The sequence below is a fragment of the Atractosteus spatula genome, chromosome 28, assembly GCF_055471065.1.
Source record: "Atractosteus spatula isolate fAtrSpa1 chromosome 28, fAtrSpa1.hap1, whole genome shotgun sequence".
NCBI classification, from domain to species: Eukaryota; Metazoa; Chordata; class Actinopteri; order Semionotiformes; family Lepisosteidae; genus Atractosteus; species Atractosteus spatula.
The window spans coordinates 7,296,946-7,309,096 of NC_142733.1; the positions used below are offsets into that span (position 1 = coordinate 7,296,946).

The window sequence follows — 12,151 nt, forward strand, 5'->3', positions numbered from 1 at the left end:
GAAACCACAACTTGAAAAACTGCACAGAGTGCGAGGAAAGAAGATAAATACTCAGAAAAGGCCACAGTGCGTACTTCTATATTTAACTAGTTCATACTCAGAACAGTGTATTTTAGTAAGGCAGGCAAGAGGTGCGCAAAACGTTTATGTCATTGTTAGAGAAACAGGCTAAGTCCCTTCTTTGAGGATATCAGTGATGCTATTCAGTGGCTTGTAAAAGCCCTTGTCCTTATGAAGGCCGGCAATCATTTCAGATGGGAGCAGCCCCAGTGTCCGGAGGAATGTTCTGGAATTGAAAACTTTATAGGTTAGGACAAGTTTTCCTCTTTTTCCCCGCATGTGGAATTACTATCTGCTGACTCAGGCCCAACCAACAATTCTCAAGTCAACACCACAGTGCAAATGGACAGCACGAGCTCTGAAACTTACACCTATAAGAACACAAGAAAGACTGAAAACAAGACTCCATGTCCATGCTGTCCATGTCCATGATATTATGAAACCATCCCCCCTTCCTATTCCCTATTCCTTTTAGGATTTTATATACTCATTTGTTCTACACTCAAGAGATTTAATGGCTTTGCTCTTCCTGTATGTCATCTTGCTTTGCAATATTTTGCGTATTGTAAAAGCTACAGTAAGAGTTAGCATTGACTGGAGGAATATGACGTTCTTCTGTGTCAACAGGGTTACTGAAAAAGGGGCAAGGACACCCCGACTGACTACAGCCCACCTTGTACCGATGGCACTTTGCCAGGTGTATACTTCCACCGAGGGAATTAAAATCGCAGTCGACTTAATGACCCACCCAGGCTCCAGCCAATGATATACAGACACAGACCTCGACCAGCCCACTTCCACCCATTGAACCCCTTCAGTCTCTGTAACAACGGTCTTCTGGTGGCAAAGTCCCCAGTTTAATTCACACTGCAGTTGCTGAAGCAACATCGTCAATCTCTCTTATTTCCAAAGCATCCTGTGGTGACCCAAGGCCCAAGTGGTCAATTGAAAAGAGGAAAACAGGGCCCAGTGTCCATTCACAAAAGATGCCATTAGTAGGTAGTTAGTTTTGAGTGACGTGCTTCATCTGTGAATATTGTGAGGTGAAAGTCATGAGAGAGTGCACAGTTAACACCTTGTTAACACCTGCGGGAGCTTACAGTGATGCACAGAGCAGAACAGTTGATTTTGGGGTTCGGACCATATGGCTTCTCCTGTTGTCTCTCAGCATTGTTTACGTACAAAGTGGGAGGGGAGAAACAGGCTGATGCTGACGGTAAATGAAGCCCGGAAACAGTGCTTCTCTGTGGGTAGTTCCAAACAGGAAACCATACCACTCACCTCGCCTACCCCTTCAGAACACGCAGATACGCGAAGAAACTCAGACAATCTACTGACTCTAGCACTAAGCCAAGAGAACTAAAGCTTACATGGATTATCAACAGCTCACCCAGGCTGCTGCAAAGAGAGACGCCCTGTGAGGTAACTCAACAGAACCCTTTCCTCTTTGTTCATCCTGTAGCAGGGGAGATGGGGGGGGGTCTCGAGTTTCTGTTGTGGGCCAAATAGTCACGACAAAAAAATGTAATCTCTTTGACCAGTGGTTTAGACAGGCAGTGGGTTTCTCTGGAAAATCAGGTGGGTGAGGGTTAAACAAAGAAGACCCTTTGTTTGGGAAAGATGAAAAGAAAGGGCAGTGGACATTCCACTTCACTCTCCTGCTGGGAACAATGATTCTCATCTCCGAGAATTCAGACTCCAGGTGCTGTAGGTGAATGTAGGTGGAGTATTTCTAAACATTTACGTCTTGGATGTAAATCTGATAAATGTGTACCTTGGTCTGTCAGGTGCATTTTGAGCAGTGCAGCATATTAAATACATGTGAAAAAATGCCAACAAACATTTATGATCACATTTCTCTACCTACAAAGGTGATGTGTATTCACGATTCTCAGCAGGTTCATCAATGCTTTTTGAAGTTTCTGCATGACAACAGCATTCATTTTTATTCACAGCGAAATGCTCTAATGTAATTGCTGCAGGATTCTGAAAAAACTGACACCCCTCAATGTTGCTGCTGTTTCAGTTGTAGTAATATGCTGACTAATTTTCTGGGTTTTCACACAGGTTCTTTTAGATTTTGTTACTGGTTTATTTTTCAGCTAAAAGGTGTGCGGGAAATAGAGAAGAGACCAAGAATAAATTCAATGATGGGTTTAGTGCTTTAGATCTATTTATATCTAATATAATCTGAGGTGATTTCTGTCATTGTAATGACTTATGAATTGCCCCCATTTCATTTCTTGCAAATCAATGTTTATGGATGTTACAAAGAGATCACAACATCTTTTTGTGGCAATTTGCTGGAATTTGTGTCCATATGAGGACTTTGGTAAACATCTGGAGGAATATTCTGGTCTTTCATTCTTTTAATTTTAGTATAGGATTTATTCAATATATGCTCTTCAAAGTAGTAACAACAACAAGAAGGGGGTTTATCTACTTATATTTTTTACTTTTGTTGCTTTGGTTGGACATTCAGGTCAAAAGCTAACTAAATGTGACAAGGGAGTAGCACCAAGGGGTGGAAACTGGATTGAGCCTGAACTACTGCACTCAGTCTGATTGTTCTAGAAGCTAAGTTCTGCATGGCCTAGAAAACTCAGCACAGGAACATGAACCATTTAAGCATATTTCATTAATTAACTGACCAATCAGTGGATTACTTCAACATATTGTTACAGATGTGGGCTGTGACACTGTTATAAAATGGGGAGGTTACTAATTCAGATAACAATCAGGGTCTGACATCAGCTTTTTATGCAAGCAAATAATAAAGAACTTCAACAATTTTTTATGAACTCTACTGTAAATAACACGACTGTACAACACCCAATGTTACACAACATACACAAGTTAGATTGAAAGGATACGTACAATTCAGTGAGTTTCAGACTTCAACGTTCAAAAGCCATTGAAGATCTCAGAATTCTATGCTTAGACTCTTAATACACAAAACACCTTTATAGGCCATAGAGAGAGAACCTGTATCCTGACCAGAACTAAATTTCCCTGTCCAAATGGGAGTCATTTTATTTAATTTACATAAAGGCATCACTAAAATAAGAGACGTTTTTCGCTTTTTTCTGCGATTAAGGAAATCAGAATTTCAATACAAATAAAACAGTAAATGTCTTCTTTAATACAATTCAGAGTCAGGAATGATTTCAGAACTCAAATTACCTGGACAGAATCTGGTTTCAAGTTGAATTTCTCTTGGTGATGTGTGTGATGATGGGTGATGACGATCATTATCTTTCTTCCTGTCTGTTCTCGTTGTATGCCTGTTTCTCTATTTGTGCTCTAGTCCATACCTATGGTAGGTGGCTTAATGACCTCACCTGGAACCTTCCCGTCACAGTTGAATATTTCTGTTCTAATATGCGCAACATAAAGATTTAATAGGGGCTTTATTTAAGCTGAGTAAAGTATTAGGATATGTGTCTTCCTGCATGTTTACATACCCCATGTACTGTACCAAGAACAGCTACATAGATCAGCCACACAATATCCAACGCACCTGACTTAGGCAGTCAAACTGAGAAGTGCACTCACGCTGATCATTTAATGCAACAATATCTAGAGACCATTTTTCTTCTGATCCTCTCATTGCACTGTCCTATAAAGCGCTCTGTGCTGTTCATTATTAGATAAAACAAAATGTTTTTTTAGTGATAGGTTTCTTCATGGGAAAACCTGAACGATTATACTCAGAATGTTTTCAAGCCACAGAGACGACTCATTTAAGAAGAGAAAGGGGGATAACCAGAATTCTACACTGTAGTTTCAGTTCACAAAAAAAGAAAATATCTTTCAGATTCATGACTCATAATTCAAAGAATTCCTAATACAGTCTCCCCCCGGCTACTGAGCTACACACAAGATTCTCACAAGTGCATACTTCTGATATTTACTCTAATATGACTCAAACAGTAGCCACATTCATTTTCATACATTTGTGTCATATTAATCAAATTAGACCTGTCTCATTAAGTCAGTAATTTGATCACGCAACCCAACCTTTGCCCACAACAACATGTAGAAGGTTTCAGAGCTTAAAAATCTTTAAGTAGATTGCATCCTTATATTGGCCTTGGTGGATATTTTAAGGTTATGGTTGTTTTGTTTTTACTCAAAGTTTTTGTTTTTAATCAAATGTTTAGCTTGTTTTAAAGTCATGCTAATATCAAAACAGGAACAAAGCATCCTGGATATCTAAAGTGATCCTTACACTAAAAATCTTAGAGTGGCTTCTAAAAGTCAGGAGAAAAATCAATGTCCAGTCAGAGATGGTCTAAAACTTTTGCAGTGGTATTTTTCTCATCACCTTAAAATATTTGGTGAACGCTTTGTGTTATCCAGAGAACCCTAAAAGTTTGCTTCAGCATTCTATCACAAGATTCATGGTACATCACAGAAAGGGATGGTATAAAAAAAATGAGAACTCATTGCAAAAAGACTGAAATTTTGGTTCAAGACACAACAGCTAGGTACTTTTTTGGTACTTTCAAACGTGCTTTTCTTTTGATTTAACTTTTAGTGACGGCTCATAGTTCTGCCTTTCGTTCCCATGTTTGGATTTCCTCCAAGCGCTCTTGTGTCCCTCCTCCTCCCACATATGCTCAGAGACCAGCTCTGATTAGCTGTTTTATCCATATGTACCGATGCAAGGAGTCACAGCGCAGACCAGTGAGGGTCTGAGAGGAATTTAATTGGGTTGAAAACAACCGTTCCTGGAGACACTGAAGGAGACACCCACAAAGTGTATTTCCCATGGTGCCCCAAACTACAACAGTGTTACAACAGGATATACAGTCCATCTCACCTTGAGCCACATGCTTTCTGCCTTGCCCTCATCCTCACTTAGATAGAGGGCTTTCTGATAATGGAAGGATGGCTAATTTAGTGATTTTTATTGCCATTGAATAGGTGTCTTACACATTTGGGATATCAGTGTGGTATCAGCTAATATTACAAATCATGTATAAAAAAACACAATGATACTGATGTAATTTAAGGTAAAAATGAATCCAGTACTCAGTTATTCAGTTCTCTTGTAATGTGTAGTCCAGTCTTATTGCAATGAGTCATCAGCCTCCTGCTCGATTTCTTTAATCAGGAGCTCCACAGAAGGCTCACATATTCAGGTCAGCTTTCTTCAGTTTGCACAGATGCTTTTTTTAAGAAGCAGAGAGTGGCACATGTGGTGAACGACAGAGGAAGAAGCAGTTATGAAAGAGGATGAGTGAAAACAGCAGGTGACAAACTTAAAACACTTCAAACCTCTGTATAAAAACTCCCTCACCCCCACCCCCACAGCAGTGGCTGCTATCTTTTGATGACCAGCCCTCCAGAATCCAGTTTCTCTCCTGCTTCTGTTCTGTCGTCAGCCCTACAAACCAACCAAGCTCTGGCACTTCAGGACTGTGAAAATGAAGAATCACTTCCTGCACATCTATGACACATCACAACATTTTTATGATAAAGAAACTAGTCAGTTGATTTCTGAGAGGTGATGAGAGAAACAAGGGTTAAGGAGCAGATTAGCAAGCAGACTCTATACAAAAACTATACAAGCACAGTTTAAAAGACCCACCTCTGCTTCTGTGCAGATAACTTTGGTGAGGCTGGAATAAAAAAAAAAATCTTTAATACATCCTTAAATAGCAACATTCAGCCAACTCAAAATGTCACAAAGACATTAGATTTTGAGTTTTGTGTACTGTATCAGTTGATTTTAATTATTATTTAATCTTTACATTCAATACAAGTTGATTTTAATTTGTTTTAAATCAAGACCTGTTCATGGAAAGAGAAGTGATACTTGAGATGCCTCAGAAAAAAATTGTTTGCAGTTGTTCATTTAAAGTTGATGTCTCACTCCAGTCGTCTTGACCTTTTCTGTTATAAGCTTTTTTTCTGCGCCGATGGGTTGTTTTTTTTGTTTACAAAACCATATGCTCCACTTCTGAAGCAGCCTGCTGATGCACAATTATACTGTATGACCCATGTCACCTCTTTTTTCCTAATATTCTCCTTCGTGATGCAGGCAGCACATGAAGCAAGTGCACATTCTGTGGCAGTTAGAACAAGGTTGCTTGATTCCTGCCCCCAACAGGCAGCAGATTCGATCTGTCACTTCAAAATAATTGACTATTAATGATTTATGAAAATTGCTGAAGTGGTACATTTAGGCAAATCGCTGGTTTGACTGAATTAAGTGCTCATGTCAGCAGAAGGACCTCTTGACCCTAGAGGAGTGCGGTTGTACACCACTAGTTTAATAACTTCAAAGCCAGTGGAGAAGGAAAAAGTTCATTCCACTCATGTGCAAAGTCTTCCTCCTGCCAGGAAGAATACTTGTTTTTGACCCTTTGTATGAACTTTGCATCAGGAACAAGCTCCATGTTTAGGGTAACAGTACCAGAGGTGAGAACATCTCAACACCAAAACCCACACTGCGCTGACACATTGCACACATCATTTCCTCAGCTGTTCTCTGCCTGGAGAAAAACAAATGCAGGGGAATTTTGTTATGAAAGCACGGGGGATGGCTGCCATATTTGTTGTGCTTAAGAGGAGCTCCAGCAGATCAGATGCTTCACGATAACCTAATGGCAAGGCTAATTCCAAGATTACAGTATTTTATTCATGTAAACCAAAATCTCTTTCTTAGAGTTCGCTTTTGTGCTTATTTTTGATAAAAGTCTGCAGGCGAGAGAGGAGCTGACCATTATACAGTAAGTCACAGAGGAGGGATCTCGTACAGATCCTTTAGATACCAGCAGAAACAGAAAATGACAAATAAACTTTCTTCACTCCAGCTGTTTCTTGCCACAGGGACACTTTGTTGAAACTGAGATTTGAGGGGGGAAACCGGAATGCAGCATCATAGTTTCATTTAACTGTTAAAAAACCCAAGAACTTCTCATTTATTAATTATTTCACTATTCAGAGAACTCTAAACAACCCCTACCACTACCCCAGCTTATCACAAGATAATTTGGGTTCTCCCTGCAAGTTTCACCTTCATCTCAGGAATACCTGAAGACAATAAGAATCAAACCCAGTCCCCATTCAGGGGGAACAATGACATCATAAAGCCAGTTTATGACAACACTTTACCACGTGACACTAGTAGGTTACTGTAGCCTTCACAGCCCTAAACCATGTAAGGGTGCCATCATCATGATGATTCCAAAAACATGTCATGTAGATAATTATGGTTGAAGAAGAAGTAGTCACGCCGGCTTTGATAAATTAGTCTTTTAAGGTTGTGGAGAAGTTATGCGTTCTTTCGACTAGAATTGTTGTTTTAAGTGACAGAATTAAGCAAATGGTATATCACAAAAAACAGCAGCCAACACAGGAAATAACAGATTAGGGATTAATACATAAAAGATTCTAATATATCCACAAGCCCAAGTTAACACATGGATTGTAACTGTGCACATGAAGCCAGAAAAGAGTTTTCCAAACTGGGCAGGGAGAAGGTTCAACAGAACAAATTCTGACTAACAAATATGACACATATGACATAAGAGTATGATGCAGTGCCCTTCTCAGAAAACCACTGTCCTATCCTTCACTTCAATTCTGACTAGTGCTGTAGCTCTAGTAACAGACCTGCACTCTTCCAAACACAATAGCTTGCTGTTGAAAATAAACAAAGTGAATCGTTTCAGGAAGTGCTTGCGCGAGGCTGGGGGATTTTCGAGCATTTGAAGAGACTGTGGTTTTGGAAACGTGGCAACAGCAAAAGTTGCCCGAGAGCAAATCTGCGTTTTGGTTCCGTCTCCTGACTTACTCTCAGCCATGCACCTGTCTGCCTGACAGGCCCAGAGCACCCCTGCAGTCTGCTGCATGGACCTCCAGCAGGATGCTGAGAACATGCCCCTGGTGAATCGGGAAAGAATGGACAGCCACCTGTCCAGCAGTGGCCCTGGCCTCCAGGTACACCTGTACCATATTCCGGCGGAGAAAGGGGAGTCGGCGCTTTGGTTCCCCGCCGGACAGATATCGGCTGAGGAGGTCTGTGTTGCCGCTGCCAAGGAATGTGGTAAGACCGTAAGCAAAGTGGGCGGAAGGTGGAGCTCTGCCTGTGTTACTGCTTCGCATTTCCCACTCCTATTGCAAGCAAAAGTAGAAGATCCTCTTCTGACTAGAAATTAAGAATGCATATATAATATAATAAGCACATATACATTTTTGTAGGGACAGCACAAAATCTATCAGGCCTACTGGTAGTTTAATTGGCTTCGGGAGAAACTGGCCCTGGTGTGTCTGTGTTTGCTCCTCAGGTGGACTGGTGTCCCGTTCAGGGTGTATTCTACCTTGCGTCCGCTGCTTGCTGGGAGAGGCTCTGACTGCCTCACAACCCTCGATAGGTTGAAGCAGTTAGAAAATGGAAGGATGGCTTTATTTTTATGGCTGTCAAACCGGAGTTCTAAGGAATAGCCCATGTATAACGTGATCAGGAAAGCTTGGCAAATGAATGTCTTGTTTGTGACTTCTTATTGCACTTGTTGCACCCACAAAACAAAGTTTTTAGAAACTGTGGGTTGTTACCAAAGAACCCCAAGACCATGTCACTGGGGTCTGGGAATCTGTCAATAAGCAGTCAGCTATTTCTGTTGGTTGTGGGTGCTCGAAACCCCAGCTAGCTGGCAGTATGAGCTGATCTATGTCTCTTTTCCCAGGTATCCTCCCTGTGTATCACAGTCTCTTTGCCCTGGCTTCTGAAGACCTCTGCTATTGGTATCCTCCAAACCATATTTTCAGTGTGGACGACTACACAAACCTCACTATTCATTTCAGAATCAGGTGACCTACCTTTACTATGCTAGACAGGAGCAACCAATTGTAATTGTTATAAAAATTGTCTATTGTAATCTTATTAAGCCAGTAACACGAAAGATCTATTAACTCAATGGATCGGTCGATAAACTGCCAACTGGTATCAGAATCTGTCTCTTACTCTCATTTAACTAGAGGTAATGCTCATGCAACATTAAAAAAAATGATTTTGTTCTTGAAGCTTAAATATAAAATCTAAATTGACATCTTCACACGACCTTATCTTTTGATCCCTCTATGTACTATCTTGTGATTTTGCCTGCTTATCACACCACTGCTACACAGGAACAAGAACAGCAGAAAGGTTACAAACAAGGAGAGCCCATTTCACCCATACAACTCATTTGCTAGTAGCTAATTTATCTGAGCATCTCATCCAGGCATTTCTTGAAAGAAGGCAGGATTTGTATCGATCGATGTTGTATATTCAAGTTCTCATCAGAGCCTCGGGTCCATCGCTTCTATGATGTGTAGGTCACAGGGAGCTTACTTTCATTCAAGATTACAGTTGCCATTACAGCTTCATAGAAACTGAAAGATGAGGTTATAGTACAGGCTTCAGCCAACAGGAATGAATTTCGAGACAAATTTTGGCTTATTAACGAGGAGGTTTTTTCTGATTCATGTAAAAAATTACTTCTTAAGATTTAATCACTAGCCTCATGGCTAATATAAGCCCATGTTAGAATGTATCACAGTGTCCTCGTGAGATCACTCTTTCCTTTCACTAACTTTTGAGAGAGGAGGGGTGCGTCTCCCTGATTCATGAAAGGGTTTCCCAGTGTCATCTGAGCAGCGATTATAGAGTAAGCGCTCGTAAATAAAAAGCCAACCCTTGTAAGAAGACTCTCCAATGCAAATGTCAAGTGTAGGTGTGATGTGTCATGTACATTCCTGTTATTTCATTTCTTACATGTTGCCCTGCACATTGAAAGGAATAAGTGTGATTCTGGTTTTTTTGTTTTCTTTCCTCCCTAAAGGTTTACAATTTCAGGAGTTTGTCAAACATTAATATTGCACAGCTTAAACTGCTCCTATAACAATTTGAAAAATCGCAGTATTTTGCATTCTTGTTTTAAAAGGAACAAAGCTATAAAGGCATCACATAGTGGCAAATAAATGGAACAGTTAGCAGTTAGCTAGGCCACCCCAGCACAGATACAGCAGCCTGTCAATGCAATGGAAGACTACATTAAAATAACTAGAAGGCCCCGTTGTTCACATCAAATCCAAATCTACTCATTGTTTCCATACGTGACAACAACATGTACTGTATTATAAAACCAGAAAACCTTTTTTTTTACAGAATGAGAAATACCTCCTAAGAGATTTTGAATAGAGGCAGTAATTAAAAAGTTTGGCAGACAGTTGCATAGTCCAGGAGCATCTGTGAGTGTGTCTGCATGCAAAGGAGGGGTTCATACCCTTTCTCACAAATGCTATCTGACTTTTTAACAACTGTGATTTATCTTTGTGTTTTAAAGGTTTTTTTTCTCCAACTGGTTCGGGCAGGGAAACAGGAAGTCATACCGATATGGGCTGGCGAAGAATGGAATCACAGCGGTCCTGGACTACAGTGTCATTGACTATCTCTTTGCTCAGGTACCACATATCAGTTCCAGAAACAGGACTACTGCAATTACGCAATTTACAGGAAAAAGAATGTAAATTGACCAGCCCTATTTAAAAAGTTTTGTGTTATTATATCTTTTTAAGCCTTGGTCAGTGACTTCTTCCACTAGAAACAGTTTTTGAGTTTTTGTTATAGGTCCTTCTCACTTTGTTGTTGGGGGGGGTGTGGGACTTTGGGTCTTTGCAGACACGATGCGATTTAGTTGCCGGCCAAGCAGGGCTCTCTCCTCCCCTCAGCGCTCAGGAAGAGTGTCTGGGGTTGGCTGTGCTGGACCTGTGGAGACTGGCCAAGGAAAGCAACAAGAGTCTGAAGGAAATCTGCAGGAAAGTCAGGTACAGGACTCTGGTATATATGAAGAGAGGGAGGACATAATGAAGGATGAACTCCGTCTGGGCCAAGAGACGTCTCACAGAGTAATTCACATTACAACGATCTAGATCTCTGTCTCCTCGGATCTGGATCAGGGAACCCCACGTCCTGTCCTTGAAGGGCAACAATCATATAATGTAGGCTTTGTTGGTCTTCTGAAAAACATGAGCAGCACCAGACCTGAAGACAAGGAGCTACATGAGCACCTCCTGCACAGGTCTGAAGCTGCTGATGACTTAAAGAGAGATACACAAACTCTGCAGGACTTGTCCTTGTGGATCAGATCTGGGAAGTCCTGATACAGGTAGACTTGGAACATCTATACAGGAGGCCATGTGACGCCCCGATACAGGTAGACTTGGAACATCTACAAGAGCCAATGTAAAGCCCTTATTTAGGTAGGCTTGGAACATTTACAGTATACTGTAGGCAATGTGAGATCAATTTGGCCTGTTTGTCATTTCAGCTATAAGTCATGCCTACCGGAAACACACCGGCAAGAGATCCAGCAGCTGAGCCGTCTGGCTCGGTACCGCATCCGCAAGACCCTGAAGCGCTTCCTGCGCAGGATTGGCTGCTGCCCAGTGGGCGGCCACAGCCTGAAGCTGAAGTACCTGATCGAGCTGGAGGCCGTGGAGCCATCCTACGGCACGGAGCAGTTCCAGGTCCAGGACCCGGCCTGGACGCAGGAGCCGGAGAGGCCCGTGTTCAAGTTCATCCAGGTCTCTGGAGAGGGCGGGATACAGACAAGAGTCAACAACATTCAGGTGGGGGCGCCATTTCGCAGCCCAACCAGCATCTGCATTTCAGTTTTCTTTAGAAAACGCAATCTCTCCCATATGAATTTGTGAAGCAGTGGAGTGTGATACCCAAGACTACTAATGCACACTGCTGTTCCAGAGAGCACCAGGCTACCTCACTCAGGAACAGGACAGACTCTTCCAGGATCTCCTCTCCATGGCACTCCAGTGCCGTTTCAGTCACTGTATCTAGCACACAGTATACACCACAGTCAAGCACACATTCATCCCCTCTGGCATGGAGGTCTGAACTGGCCATGTGTCTCCTCTGTCCTTTCAGGAATGGCAGACCTTCTGTGACTTCCCAGAGATCATCGACATCAGCATCAAGCAGGCCAGGCGTGACCGCGTGCCGCTGGAGAGCAGAGTGGTGACTGTGACCAGACAAGACGACAGGTGTCTGGTACGTGGAATGGGCATTGAAACATGTCCG

General features: G+C 41.8%; 1 protein-coding gene across 1 annotated transcript in view; it reads left to right on the forward strand.

The window, feature by feature from the left end:
* The first annotated feature begins 1,304 nt into the window (after positions 1-1,304).
* Positions 1,305-12,151, forward strand: part of jak3 (Janus kinase 3 (a protein tyrosine kinase, leukocyte)) — a 29,025-nt gene continuing 18,178 nt past the window's right edge. Inside the window, exons 1-7 of the mRNA XM_088907497.1 lie at positions 1,305-1,482; positions 7,897-8,119; positions 8,760-8,883; positions 10,401-10,518; positions 10,736-10,881; positions 11,385-11,685; positions 11,999-12,121. Coding sequence (XP_088763623.1) covers positions 7,924-8,119; positions 8,760-8,883; positions 10,401-10,518; positions 10,736-10,881; positions 11,385-11,685; positions 11,999-12,121 — 1,008 coding nt within the window. The 5' untranslated portion in view covers positions 1,305-1,482; positions 7,897-7,923. The remainder of the gene's footprint in view (positions 1,483-7,896; positions 8,120-8,759; positions 8,884-10,400; positions 10,519-10,735; positions 10,882-11,384; positions 11,686-11,998; positions 12,122-12,151) is intronic.